General features: G+C 39.4%; 1 protein-coding gene across 1 annotated transcript; it reads left to right on the forward strand.

Moving 5' to 3' along the window:
- Positions 1 to 13,933, forward strand: SNAPC1 (small nuclear RNA activating complex polypeptide 1). The gene is made up of 10 exons (XM_015824185.2): positions 1 to 178; positions 1,982 to 2,141; positions 2,931 to 3,071; positions 3,703 to 3,810; positions 4,413 to 4,571; positions 5,073 to 5,141; positions 5,493 to 5,555; positions 8,653 to 8,791; positions 11,904 to 12,011; positions 13,222 to 13,933. The coding sequence occupies exons 1-10, from the start codon at positions 51 to 53 to the stop codon at positions 13,254 to 13,256; spliced, it is 1,110 nt and encodes a 369-aa protein (XP_015679671.1). The 5' UTR covers positions 1 to 50; the 3' UTR covers positions 13,257 to 13,933.
- The last annotated feature ends 852 nt before the right edge of the window (positions 13,934 to 14,785 follow it).

Genomic DNA, 14,785 nt, shown 5'->3' on the forward strand with positions numbered 1-14,785 from the left:
GGGTGGTGGTCGTACGCGGGGTTCTCCGCCCCGGCCGATCGTCGTAGATCATGAACGGGTGGCCCGGGCTGAGGACGGACTGCGAGGCGTTGCTTACTCGGTTCCAGCAAGCCGAGAGCGTCCGCTTTGAAGATTTCGCTTTGCTTTGGAGGCAGAACCGCTTTCACACCATTTTTTAGTGAGTAACTGTTGGTTGTCACCCCTTGTGGTTTCAAGTCCCTCGCTCCAGGAGAGAGAGAGAGCGGCGCTGGGACGGTCCATCTGTGAGTCCTGACCCTGTGGCAGGCTTGTGAAAAGTTTATTTTGATCACGGTTGAATTCTCTCTGCCTTCCCCCGCGCTTTTTCACTCCCCCCCCCGCCTTTGTGTTCTTCTTATTCACTGTAGAAAAATAGTTGGGAAATCTTCCTGCACTTTTTTTTATATAGTTTTAGTTGCACGTTCCCTAGTCACTGAATATGCTGGTTAGGGATGAGAAAAATTGTCAGGATGGAAAAGGTTATATGTTTGGAGCAGCCCTCCATTTAGATGCATTGGGATGCAACTTGGAGAACTTCCTGATATGATGGATGTTGGTTTGGCATTCTGGCAGTTGAGTCCTCTGCAGGTTTATTTTTTTTCCATATTTCCACATTTTTTTCTTTTTATTGTGTTAGTATACATCTTAGAATAGAATAACAGAGTTGGAAGGGACCTTGTAAGGCCATCAAGTCCAGAGGTCCCCAACCTTTTGGGCACCAGGGACTGGCTCCGTGGAGATAGGGTTTTCTGTGGATTGGAGGATGCATGATTTTGTGTGCTGCCTGCATCCCGTAGATGGGCTTCCTTATTTGTGCAGACCGGTTGCTGGCATGCCACGGACTGGTGCTGGTCCATGGACCGGGGGTTGGGGACCCCTGATCTAGTCCAACCCCCCCGCCGCCACCGCCTAAGCAGGAGACTCTACACCAGGGGCCCCCAACCCCTGGTCCATGCCACAGCATGCCAGCAACCGGTCTACACAAACAAGCAAAGCCCCATCTGCGGGATGCAGGCAGCACACAAAACCATGCCCCCTTTGGTCCGCGGAAACACCTGTGTCCACGGAACCAATCCCTGGTGCCCAAAAGGTTGAGGACCTCTGCCTTACACCATTTCTGACAGATGGCAGTCCAGTGTCTTCTTGAAAGCCTCCAGTGATGAAACTCCCACTACATCTGGAGGCAAACTGTTCCATTTGTTGATTGTTCTCACTGTCAAAAAATTTCTCCTTATTTCCAGCTTGAATCCCTCCTTGATCACTTTCCATCTGTTATTACTTGTCTGGCCTTCAGGTGCTTTGAAAATAGGTTGACCCCCTCCTCTCTGTGACAGCCCCTCAAATATTGGAACACTGGTATCATGTCTTGATACAATTTGTTATTTTAATCGAATTATATTTATATACTTAAATCAAATATTGGAACACTGGTATCATGTCTTGATACAATTTGTTATTTTAATCGAATTATATTTATACACTTAAATTCTTAATATTCTATTATTTAGATATGTTAGAGTATTAAATATAGAAAACCGGAGAGAAAAGATGGATAGTTTGGTTGCTGATTTGGTACAACAACTAAACAGGACAGATACAGACTTCTACAGATAGTTATGACTGAAGAAAAAACAATTGTTCTTAAAAAGTATACTCCTGCTTTAAATAATACTTGATTAATAAGTTCAAATAAAGTGATTACCTGTTCCAAGCATCTTGTATAGAGAAATGTAATTTGTTCTACTTTTTATTCTATAAATGTTCCAGTTGTGAGTGCAATAAACAAATGAATAACATTTATAGCAGAACTTGTGCATATTTGATAGAAAAACAAATGGCATATTTCAATCTTTTCCTCTTGATGTAGATGGATAATTAATTTCTTCTGGGACTAAGATCTTACATTTTGGTTGAGGTTGATAAATATTGTATTTTTTTATTTTTGTGTTGATCTTTTGTCTAGTGGTAAAATAAGGACTCCAGAGCAAATCAAGTTCACTAAAGAAGCTTTAGCCCTGGTATGGCCCTACTTTTTGCCTCCTTACACTTTCCAGATCCGAGTTGGTGCTCTTTATCTTCTGTATGGTTTGTACAACACACAACTATGTAAACCAAAACAAAAGGTAAACTTAAACTGCTTTTAATTCATTGTCCTCTACATTTGTCCAGTAATCTTATGCTGTAACTGATCTTCAGTATTGGGGAGTTGAAATTTTATTTACTATAAAAGGTATGAAGGTGAATGGTGAACAGTGACCTAGTAAATAGTATGCTCTGATTTTTTTTATCTCAGAGCGGTCTGTGTTATACAGGGTTAAAAATGGACTTCTTTACAGGACTGTTAAAGAGTGGCAATATACATTAAACATATTAGATAAACTTAAAAAGCAGCATGTAGAAATGTGTACATATAAACTGTCATTAATTTAAAAAGTATTGAGATACTTTAGAGCTGTTATTGGGATAGCAAACCACCCGAGGCCATAGGCTAGTGTATGAGATTTTTTAAAAATCCCATAACAAGCAAATTACTTCTGTGTGGTTGCCAAGAAAATAACATGGATGTGTTTATGTAATCGTCAGGAGTCAAACTCAAGGGAGATTTTTTTTCCTTTTAACCTGAAAACTATCATGTAATAATGAAGTCTAGAAATAATTTTCTATCTCCTACTGTTAAATATTCTGGGAATTAATTGTAAGAAGGCCATGTAAACCCCCACTCCCTGCATTTTGAATAAACTAAAGCACTCCAGTTTCTTGCTTCAGTTAGAGCTAGGTGATTTAGATATCCAATTGTGCTGACATCCTTTGTAATATCCATTTAGTTAGCCACATAGGTTGTTTAATTACTTCACACTTCAGGGTATGATGCTGACTTGTTTGAAGACACTTTTGTTTGTTTTGCATTTCAGATTAGGGTTGCACTTAAAGATTGGGCTGAAGTCAGTAAATTCAAGCAGGAACTTTTAGATGCACAGCACTATGATGCAGCATATATCTTCAGGAACCTTCGGATGGACAAAGCATTCTATTTCACAGCAATGCCCAAATTTGTGAGTTATTAAAACCACATTAACAGAAGTACCCATTGTACCCTCTCTCTTTTCTGGCTGAATGGGTGGTCTTCTTATCATTCAGCTAACAAAGTTGTGTTTGTTTCAGTATGGTATCCTACTTCCTATTCTCTATCCTGAAATATCCAAGCATCACAGGAGAATGAGAAAAATGCAGATTTTCTAGCACATATCCTATTTTCTTTCTGATAGAAATGTTTCTTCAGTTAATATATTAGAAAGGTTGAGCTGACAAGCTGTTTTAGAATGCTTGTTGTTTCCACAATGATTGGCTTTTCTCATAATCCTCAATTTTGCTTGCTGCAAAACTGAACCTAAATATTTGGTGCTCGGTTGGTGAGATCTAATTCTGATAGAAAAGTCTTCTGTGGTTCTTTGGATTATATGTAATTGTGACAGAGTTTGTATGTTGTTTCGAATGTAATCATTTTTCTTGGCTTCACTTGGTTTTCTCCTCATTAAGAAGCTCCTTGGTTGATGCTGGTATTTGTTGAGAGTTACTGCTATTGTGGCATAAACAAGGCCTGAAATTTCAATTAATGCATGCTGGGTGATTCAGATACATGCTTTTCCTATTGTTTTGATTCTGATATGACTGTCTCTTCTTTAGCTCTCATTTAGGACTAAAAAGAACATGCATGAAAATACTGAGATGAAGAGGGAATTCAGAGATCCTACTGATCGTGTTGCCATGGTTTGCCATGAAAATTTCTTGGAGGTATACTTAACACCTTGCTCTAATATGATAATTTTTGGGTTATGTCCTATTCAGGATCACTGTAACAATGTTATCTATATTCAACATTACAGAGAAATGTAACATTTAAAAAAAAACACCTTATAATCCGAATATCTTCCTGTGAATGTAATCCAGAGTTTGTATGGATTATATCTGATGCTTGACCCTCAGATTGTTTGCTGAAATCCAAGGCCAGGCCCCTTTTACAAACTACCTGAATTTTGAGAGACCTCCAACTCCATCTGATCTCCCCCAGGAGATCAAAAGTTAAAGAACATAAAAACAAAGGAGATCCCTTTTTATATAAAAAGATATTACAATCTCTTTTAATTCCTAAAGGCACATTCATAACCTGCACCTTCTGGTTAACAAGTTCTTTTCTAACAATTCTGTGATCTGACACAGATCCAAATCTTTAACTTAGTCTTACCAGCATATATTTCCAATATGAATGCAGAACTGATCATGTTTTCTGTTTGGATGAAACATTAAGAGCAGGAAGTACAAAATATGACAACAATCTCAATTTTTACTAATGGAGTTATTAAGAAATTTTGTTTTTTATCTGCTTTACTTATAAGGAAACAAAAAATATTCATGAGCACTACCAAAGAATGAAATGTCTGATCTCTATGGACCAAAGTCAGCCAGATAAGGCTATCAGTTTGATTAAAGATGACTTCATAGCCAAGTTCCAAGATACCATTCTGGATTATCAACAGTGGCAGAAAAAGAAAATGGTATATAATTTCATTTTTCTTTATAAATTGGTCTGTAAATAGGCTTAAATACAGAACTATCTTGACAGACTTGAACAGTGGATGTTATCTAACAAAATGACATTCAATGGTGAAAAAAGTCAGGTTCTACATTTAGGCAAGAAAAACCAAATGCACAGGTACTGTGCTGTGAAAAAAATATGTCTTCGAGGTCTCTCTGAAGTATTTTGAGATAGATGCAACTCAAAACTGTTAATATTTAAAGACTTGTTGCAAAGTCATGTTGAAAGAGGCAGCCGTAATCTTGCTTCATGAGGCAAGAAATTTCTGGTGGATGATGTTGGAACTAGTTTTCCATTTAAATGGAGTAGCAGTTTGTAGCTTTTTGAGCACATGCATGTGTCCTGTTGTGATATTGCTGGGAGAGGAAAGTCACCTTTCATCTATATGATGATTTGACTATACAAATCTGATGTGTATCTAATGCATTCTGGAATCTAAATAGTATTTACATTTTTTCAGGAATCGCCCTTATCTACTGTGGGTGACAAAATGAGGAATAGAAAAGAAGGTTGTTCCCAAGAGTCTGAAGTAAGGAAATCATCTTCATCATGGTGGAATACTTAATTTCTTTATAGGAATTCCTAGTAGGATATAATTATAAAAGTCCCTTGCAGTCATTTCTAATTCAGCTCTTTAGTACAGAACCAAAAATACAAGAAGAGACGGATGGGTGGGGTGGGGATGGATTATCACTGGATTACTATCCTTGTTGCCCCCAGAGCTGAGTAGATATTTGAAACAGCAATTTATTTACAAAGAAAAATGATAAATTTCTACCATTTATTTCAAATTTTTGTGCATGATATTAATTGTTAAAACATTAGAAGTCAAGAAAGAAAAAAGGTAGTGCAAATTGTATTGGCAATCTTCTCTTTTCAGGGATCTGGCAGAGCTAAAACATTAGCTGACATCAAATCCAGATCATATTCTTCAGTTGCTCAGGTAAGTAAGTAAAGGCTGTTTTTTTTTGGGGGGGGGGTTGTGTCTTTGACTCCCAGTGACACCCTGGACATATCCCTGTAGTTTTCTTTGCAAGTCCCAGAGGTGCTTTTTCACGGACTTTCTTTTTTACTCTTTGAAGACGTTTCACTTCTCGTCCAAGCAGCTTCTTCAGCTCTGACTGGATGGTGGGGATTGGAAGGATTTATATTCCTTGCAGACAGCTGGTCATTTGCATTCTTTAAGAGAGTTGTTGATGCCACCTGTGACATCAGTGTCACCTCAGTAGTGCAAATGGGTGTGGAGCCTTCTTGGAACTCTTGAAAGGACTGTGTTGTAGACTGAAGATAGATGATGTCGTATTCCTCCCCCTCTGCTGACAGAAGGCTGTTCCAATTTTGACATAGATGGCCTCTTTGACCCCTCTTTCAAACCAACGGTCCTCTCTTCCCAAAATTTGGACTTTGCTGTCTTTGAAAGAGTGGCCTTTGTCTTCTGAATCTTGTCCTGATGGGTTTGTTCTCCTATGTTGTGCCATACATTTATGAAGTTGTTTCGTTTCCCTCGTGGTACTGCATATAGTACATTGCTCAGTTTATATCTGGGTGTTTTGTCCTTGGGGTGGACAAGCTTCTGCCTTAGTGTATTCTTGGGTTTAAAGTGTACACATATGTTGTGTTGGCTGAAGATCCTTTTGAGCTTTTCCAATATTCCTGCAGTGTATGAAATGACAATGTTGTTTCGTTTATTGTTTCTTCTTTGTTATGGAGGGGCTCGTGCTGAGTCTTTTTGGGGATTTGATGAAGGCCCACTTGGGATAGCTGCAAGTTCTGAGGGCTTCCTTGATGTGTTTTAGTTCTTTTTCTTTCTCATCTTTGCTGGTAGGCAGGCCTTCATCTCGGTGGTGTAGGGTTCTGATAACTCCCATTTTGTGCTCCAGTGGGTGATGAGAATCAAAATGAAAATATTGATCTGTATGTGGGGATTTTCTGTAAATTTCAATGTTAAAGCTTCTATCTTAATGTATATTGCATAGTCCAGGAAAGCTAGACTATTTTCCTTAACATCTTCACATGTGAATTTGATGTATCTGTCCACCGAGTTGATGTGTTTGGTGAATGCTTCCAATTCCTGTGTTTTGATCTTGACCCAAGTATTGTCCACATACCTATACCAATGAATGGGTAAAGTCCTGTGAAGGCTTTGGTTTCTACCTCTTCCATGTAGAGATTGGCTACAATGGGTTCACAGGTGAACCCATGGTGCAGCCGTGTTTTTGTCTATAAAAACCTTCACTGTATTTAAAATAGATAGTGGTCAGTCATAGGTTCAGCATGGCACATATGTGGTCTGGGCTGAGGTTGGTTCTGTCACTTGAAGTGTGGTCTTATATCAGTCGTTTCTTCACTACCATGACAGCTTCAGTTGTTGGAATGCAAGTGAAGAGGGAAGTCACATCATAGGAAACCATGGTCTCAATTAAGTCCAGTTTTAATTACCAAACCTTGCTGGTGAAGTCGTGTGAATTGTTGATGTAATGGGTGGTGTTGCCAACTAACGGAGCTAATAAAATTGAACAGCCTTCTCTCATCAGAGGGGGAGGAATACGACATCATCTATCTTCAGTCTACAACACAATCCTTTCAACAGTTCCAAGAAGGCTTCACACTCATTTGCATTACTGAGGTGACCCTGATGACACAGGTGGCATCAACAACTCTCTTAAAGAATGCAAATGACCAGCTGTCTGCAAGGAATATAAATCCTTCCATTCCCCACCATCCAGTCAGAGCTGAAGAAGCTGCTTGGACAAGAAGCAAAACGTCTTCAAAGAGAAAAAAAGAAAGTCCAGTTGCCTCATGAAAAAGCACCTTTGAGACAACCATGATCCGGATGACTGAGAATCTCCATACACATTTTCTTTGCAAGTTTTTTTGGGGAGTGGTTTTCCATTGCTTTCTTCCTATGGCTAAGAGGAAATGACTGGCTTAAGGTCACCCTGTTGTCTTTGTGCCTAAGACAGAACTAGAATACACGGTGTCCCACTTTCTAGTTTTATGCTTTAACCACTACACTACACTGGCTCTCTTAAAGGTCATAATTATCTGAACATAAGTACTGAACTTAGTTTCAGTGTGTCTGTAAGAAAAGCAATTTGAAACAGTTAAACAAATTAAATTAGTGCTAAACAAGATGTCCTGTTAATAAGTAGAATCTGGGCTTATGTAACATTGGATATAACCCTTAACATGCTTTTTTAGTATGTAAAGATAAAGTTGGCAACAAACAATTTCTTTTAACAGCTTAATCCTGACTTAATGACTGCCATGACTTACAACTGTAATTCCAGGCTCAATTACAGTTGTATGTTGAGGACTGCCATGGAGAGAAGAGGCAGTCAACCACTTCATTCCATGATTTTATTTAAGAAGTTTTTATGGCTGCCCAATTCACTATCAGTAACTCCTGATGGTTTACAAAGATAAAAGTCCAATATAAAAATAATAACTATCAATATCCCTGCACAACAACTATCAGTCAATCAACTAAGCCACTTGATGGGTTCCATCCCACTCTGGGGTCCAGCTCTTTAGGACCTTGCAAAAGAGTGTTAGAGTGGGAGCCAATCTTATTTCCATGGGATGATGTTCCACAGGGAGGGAGCCACCAGGGAGAAGGCCCTCCTTGGTCCTGTTAGATGAACTTCCTTAGGAAAGATGACCCATAGTATTCCCTGCCTCCCTGCTCTGGTGGTTGAGGAGAAGTTTCCTCTTTGAAACTGAAATTTTCCCCATCTTTCCTGGAAACAGTACCATAACAATATACAAGCTTGTATTCCCAATTGCAGATAGCAGAGCCTAATAGTTAGAATGGATTTTTTCCATTGGTGCACTTTTAAACCTACCTACGCCATATGACTTAGTTTTGTAAACATGCTCTTGATGAACATGGCATAGGATCAGTTTACAACATAGTGGCAGAATTAAATATCTTATGTAAATTCATTGGAGCACATATTTCTCTTTCAGAGCAATATTAATCTGTTTTCATTGGATAATTTATTTTTTGTTGCACTTTCTTTGGCTGAAAATCCATTTAGGCTTCAAAGTCCAGACGACATCGCCAAGTTAAGCTGGAATCTTCTGAATTGGGATCAAATCGTGGGAGACAGCCTAGGGATAGAAGGGTCAGGAAATGTTTACCAACGGCAAAGAAGGCAGAACATCTGCAAAACAGAGGTAATTAGCATAGTAGGATTAATCTGGGGAAATCCTTTTTCTATTTTTACAATGCCCCTGGTGTATACAGTAGGTCCCTCTAATGGGATGGACCACTGTGCATTGTGAATGCTGTACCATAACACAAGAGATGTAAATGTTTGATAATAAAGGTGGGTGGTAAATAAATAAAAATAAATAGATATGTGTCCTTTCTGAGCCTTTCATCGTGCTTGTCACTTTTAAATGTATTATTCATGAATGTTCTTTCTTGTCTTATAAATCAATCTGCCAGTAGTGTGTGTGTGTTTGTATCTTATTTTATAACAGTCCCATAACTGATGAAAAGGTCTGATGAAAGACAATCGGTTCATCTGTAAATCATTGTTTGTAACAGTCTCGTGTCCAGTGGGAAGGATTTTGCAATTGTGATATAGGAAGAATTTAATCCAAGGGTTCTCAGGTCCCAAGCAGGACAATACAAAGGGAGATCCTTCTTCAAGTAATCAGGTTGTAACTTATTTAAGCATATGAGTTGGCTCTGTGACAAATAGACATCCTGTATAGACCTTCAACATTTATTATCTGACAACTTCCCGATTGCATTTTGTTCGATCCACAATCCCCAGATTGTCTTTTGGGAAATCCCATGTAAAATGGATTGCAGATAGTCCTTGAGTTAGGACCATAATTGAGCCTGGCAATTATTGTTGTAAATTGTGATGGTTGTAAAGCGTGTGACTGTATGACCAGACCCATTTTATGACCTTTTTTGTGGCAGTTGTCAAGTGAATCTATTTTTTTGCTGTGGGCCTTTTTTTTTTTTTTTTTTGCCAGAAATCAATAGTAAATGTCAGTTTCTGGCAAAATGTGACTGTGGAGTGCTGCAAATGACTATAAATACAGACCGGTTGCTGAGCACCCAAAATGTGATTACTTGACAACAGGAGAGGTTGACATCGGAATTTTGAAAATGGATCATAAGTTCCTTTTGAGGGGTCCATTGCGATTCTGAACAGTCACTGGCAATCATTGTTAAGTAAAGGACTAGGTAATAATAATGATGATAATGATAAAGTTGGAAGGGATCTTGGAGGTCATCTAGTCCAACCCCCTGCTCAGGCAGGAAATCCTATACCAGTGGTGGCAAACCTATGGCACGCGTGCCAGAGGTGGCACTCAGAGCCCTCTCTGTGGGCACGTGTGCCATGCCCCGGAGATGGCAACTGTCCCTCTTCAACCAGCTGCCTGCTAATTTGCCGAGGTCCCACGTGGCTGGATGCATCCCGGCACGGCTGGTTTCCCTCCCCCCGTCCCATCCCTCCTGGCCTCGCATGCTCTCCTTTTCCCAGGCACGACCCACTGCATCGCCTCCTCAGCTGTTGGCCGGCCATCCAGCTCAGAGGTGGCTTCTTTGAACTGCTGGCGGCGGGTTGCGGAGCCCCAGAGTGTGCCGGTCGAGGGGCCGGCAGGCTGTGGCTGCTGACGGACACCATCGGCCCCCATGCGCTCGCTGGCCTCTGTGTGCGGGGGCTGATGGTGTCAGGCAGCAGCCGCCCCGGCCCCTGCTTTGCCTTGCCTTGCCCCATGGCAATGGCATCCCCGCCCTGCCTTGCCTCACCCCGCAGGATGAGCCTCCTGCCTATCGCACCACCTGCCAGAGACCCCCTGGATCTCCCCCAACCCTGCCCACCCCCCACAGGCATCCCTCCCCACGAGCAACATTGAGGTGACCCCGCCCACCTTGGGCACATCCACCCAATCTGCCAGGACCATCACAGCCACGCCCACCCAGTGGGCCACATCCACCTGGCACCCGGCAATAAATAAGTGGGGTTTAGGTTGCAGTTTGGGCATTCAGTCTTTAAAAGGTTCGCCATCACTGTCCTATACCATTTCAGACAAATGGCTGTCCAGTCTCTTCTTAAAAACTTCCAGTGTTGGAGCATTCACCGCTTCTGGAGGCAGGTTGTTCCACTGGTTAATTGTTCTGTTAGGAAATTTCTTCTTAGTTCTAGGTTGCTTCTCTCCTTGATTAGTTTCCATCTGTTGCTTCTTGTCCTGCCTTCAGGCGCTTTAGAAAATAGCTTGGCTCCCTCTTCTTTGTGGCAGCCCCTGAGATATTGGAACACTGCTATCATGTCCCCCCTCGTCCTTCTCTTCACTAAACTAGACATACCCAATTCCAGCAACGTTCCTTATATGTACTACCCGTACATAGTTTCAGTGCGCTCCCTAAAGTATTACAGGAGCACTCTTTGTTATGGGAAAATTTTCTTGTTTTCTTTTAGGGGGATGTAATGGCTGCTTAAACCATTAATCCAGGTTTAGAAGATAGATTGAATCTACATAAGTTACTCAATAACAGTTTATAGATATGAATTGTGATCCTTTGTAGCTACAGTTGAATTTATTATCTGGGTTCAGGTGACAGAGTAAACCAAGCCACTTAGTGTGTTGTGCAAACTCAATATCCTTGCCATGGGGTTTTAGATTCTTGTTCTGGACATATGGGAAGGAAATTATGGATATTTGCATACTAGTATGTCTATCATTTATGTATTTTTTGAATGCACAGATGGAACATACATGCTATGAGATAAACCAGAATAACCTTTCTGACTCAACTGCTGATCTTCGAAAGTTAACTAAAGGCATAGTCTGTATGTTGCTTGTGAAAGTTGTCTGTTCTAGATTAGAAGGCCTTTCAGATTTGAGTGCTATAGAAATATTGAGTGCTCCTAGAAATATTATAATTATTTTTACAATTAACTGTTACTACAGATGTTGTATTCATCTATAAATATTATTGTATTTTATAATTGTTATAATAGCTGTTGCTTTTGTATATTGCATAGAGTTGGTAACTGAGGTGGTTAAAAAAACATAAATATGTATCTTTCAAAAGAAGCAAAAATTTCAAGCACTCTTGCTTGACTGTACCCTAACCATTTGATATCACTGGATAAATTCCTGCAGCTTTTGGAAATTTGGAGGCTGAATTATGGTTCCCAGTTCCTCAAATGTTGCTTGTTCCAATGTAAGGTTTTCCTATAAGATTGGCTATCAAAAATATAATTTAATTTCAGTGGAGCTGAAATGAAAATTTCTTTTTAATTTTTTTTTCTTGCAGGAACATTGCTAGTGACCGCACAGGAAAATACTGAGAGACTAAATATGCCTGTGATTGGAGATGATGATGGTGATGAAGAACAAGAAAATGATCACTCAAGTGACGAAGGTATGTTGTAGTACACTTCTGCACAACAGTTCTGACAAAAAAGGGATGTCTGCTAAAATCATTCCTCTTCACCATTCTTAGCTACCTCCTACACAAGCAGATACAAGAATAGTCCTCACTTAGGTGCCACTTCTCTCTTCCATTTGAGAAGTTCCCCTTTCAAACATTACACTGGAGAAGAACATTCACCTGTTGAACTATATGCTTTCTTCATACATAGGGAATGTAATTCCTCAGTTATTCAATAACTCAATTTTTCAACAAGCTGTTCTAGACCAAGCTAAATCCAAAAAACACTAGTTAATTCCTGGAAACTTGGCACCAGACAAATCAGCCATCAACAGACACATAGAGATAGACCAGCGGCCCCCAGCCTTTTGCGCATCAAGGACCGGTTCTGTGGAGGGTGGTTTTTCTGTAGGCCAGAAGATATTTTTTCATGCACTGCCTTGATCCCGTGCATGCGCAGACGGGGCTCCCACTCGCTTGCATGACCCAGTTCCTAATGGGCCACAGCCCAGTGCCAGTCCATGGTTTGGGGGCTGGGAACCCCTGAGATAGGCAATATTTATACACCATTCAAAAGAGCTAATGAAAAAGCTAAAAGGAAACAAAAAGACCAGAACATCTCCTTGTCAACATTCAACACCCAGATAAACAGGATTTTGCTCCAGACCAACACCAGACAATCAAGCAGTAAACAATATCCTGATCAAGGGTAAAAGAGAAAGCAAAGAGAAAGCAAATAGCTGGCCTAGACTGATCACAGAAAGTTAAGCAGGGTCAGATCTGGTTAATTTCTAGAAAGAGATCACTAAGAGATCATATATTGTTTTGAGGAGAAATGGAGTCAAGATTTGGAGTCTATTTTTTCTTTTATTTCAAAGATCCCAAACCCTATAGTTCTGAACACAGTTGTTAGGGAATTGCTAGGGTGTACAGGTAATTTTTTATTGCATTGATTCAGAATGAGTTTATATACAGCTATACAAGTAATCATTTGGTTCCCCCCCCAAGCACATGAAATATCTACTATTACATTTACTAATGCATATGAGAAAATCAGCAGTTTATGTTGATTGAAAATAGTTGTCATTGGTCATATATTTCTTTAAAAAATATTGGAAAATAGAGTTTGAATATAGAGTTATTTTTGTTCATAGCTATAAGCAGATTCATTGGATGATGATTGTGTTTCTTCTATTTTCAGATTTCATACCCACAAAGAGGAAAAGGACTCATTAAAAGTGCATCATAAGGAAAATGGTGATAACGTAAATCATCTGTGTGAATGAACAGTGTTTCCCAGCCAGGGATGAGGCAATCTGAGTGACCCAATGCTAAGTGGACCACTGTTGTTAGAGTTAAGCAGAAAAGACATTCTATAAATGCTGATAAGCATTGCATATAATTTACTTCATAGAAGATAATGGATTCTTTATTCATATTTAAAATAGATTTTGGTAAAAGCTTGTTTCATTTTAAAAAGTCTTTAGCCACATTAATTACATGGAAGAAGAAACTTCTTGTACTGTAACAGATTTGTAAATGCAGTGCATATGTATAGTTCAGTGTTTTATGTACCTATATTATTCCTGCTTCCGTTAGTTTATTTGTAATTTTGATAGCTAAGTTATTGTTAGGAGAAGTTGGAAAGAAATAACATTCTGATGAATCGGGGGAGTTAACATTTTTGTCCTGTTGAAGGTTATGAATTGCATCTCTGCTTCTTTTTCTACAAAACTCTCTGGACTGAACTATTATGAGACCAAAAGATCCCTATGAAAATGTAATGTGAATCTAGATTTGTGTCACAAAGGAGAAGATAGAACACCAGATGCTTCCCAGCTTAAACTAAGGGTTGAAATTTACAGGCAGGCTGTGATGTGTTATAAGAAGTTGAAATAAATCATGCTTTTGTACTGGCTTGTTTCAGTATTATTTTAATAACAGTAGTAAAACACAATGCAAACTAAATTCAGAAATTAAAAATAATCTATATAAATAAAAATGTAAATGTTTGTTTGTTCAAAATCTTAAATCTCTGAAAGTTCTTCACTGATTGCTTTGAAATTTTGACACAACGTTGCATTCGAATACGCGCATGTTTTTATATACATATACCTACTATTATATAGATGTCACACCTGTGACAGGTAAAAACATGCTTTTTTTGAAAAACAGCACCATCTGTTGGACGTAAAAGCAACACACTTCTTTTCCATTTAACCAGACTGAGCCACAGCAACGCGTGGCCGGGTACAGCTAGTAAAGAATAAAAGTGCAAAGAAAAAGAAAGGAAGAATAAAAAAAACGTTTAAGCGATTTCTGATCTTCATCACAAACATGTAGAAACAAATTTAATAATTCTTCACTCGCATTAGGTTATATGCAAACACCTTTTCTTCCCACATCCCTTATGCACACGCAAATCCATAAATCATTAACATTTCAATCTTGGTGTCAGGAAAAAAATCCCTAAATGATTTTTTAATGTGGAATCATCTTTTTGTTAATATGTTAATACCACTTTACAATGCCTCCGTAAGGCCACGCTTGGAATACTGCATCCAGTTTTGGTTACCATGATGTAAAAAAGATGTTGAGACTCTAGAAAGAGTACAGAGAAGAGCAACAAAGATGATCAGGGGACTGGAGGCTAAAACATACAAGGAACGGTTGCTGGGTATGTCTAGTTTAAGGAGGCCGTCGTGAGGCCCCTCCTCAAGAAGCCTTCCCTGGACCCAGATGAGTTGGCCAGCTATCGCCCGGTC

This window comes from Protobothrops mucrosquamatus, unplaced genomic scaffold (assembly GCF_001527695.2).
Source record: "Protobothrops mucrosquamatus isolate PMUCROS unplaced genomic scaffold, P.Mucros_1.0 scaffold2151, whole genome shotgun sequence".
Classification (NCBI taxonomy): domain Eukaryota; kingdom Metazoa; phylum Chordata; class Lepidosauria; order Squamata; family Viperidae; genus Protobothrops; species Protobothrops mucrosquamatus.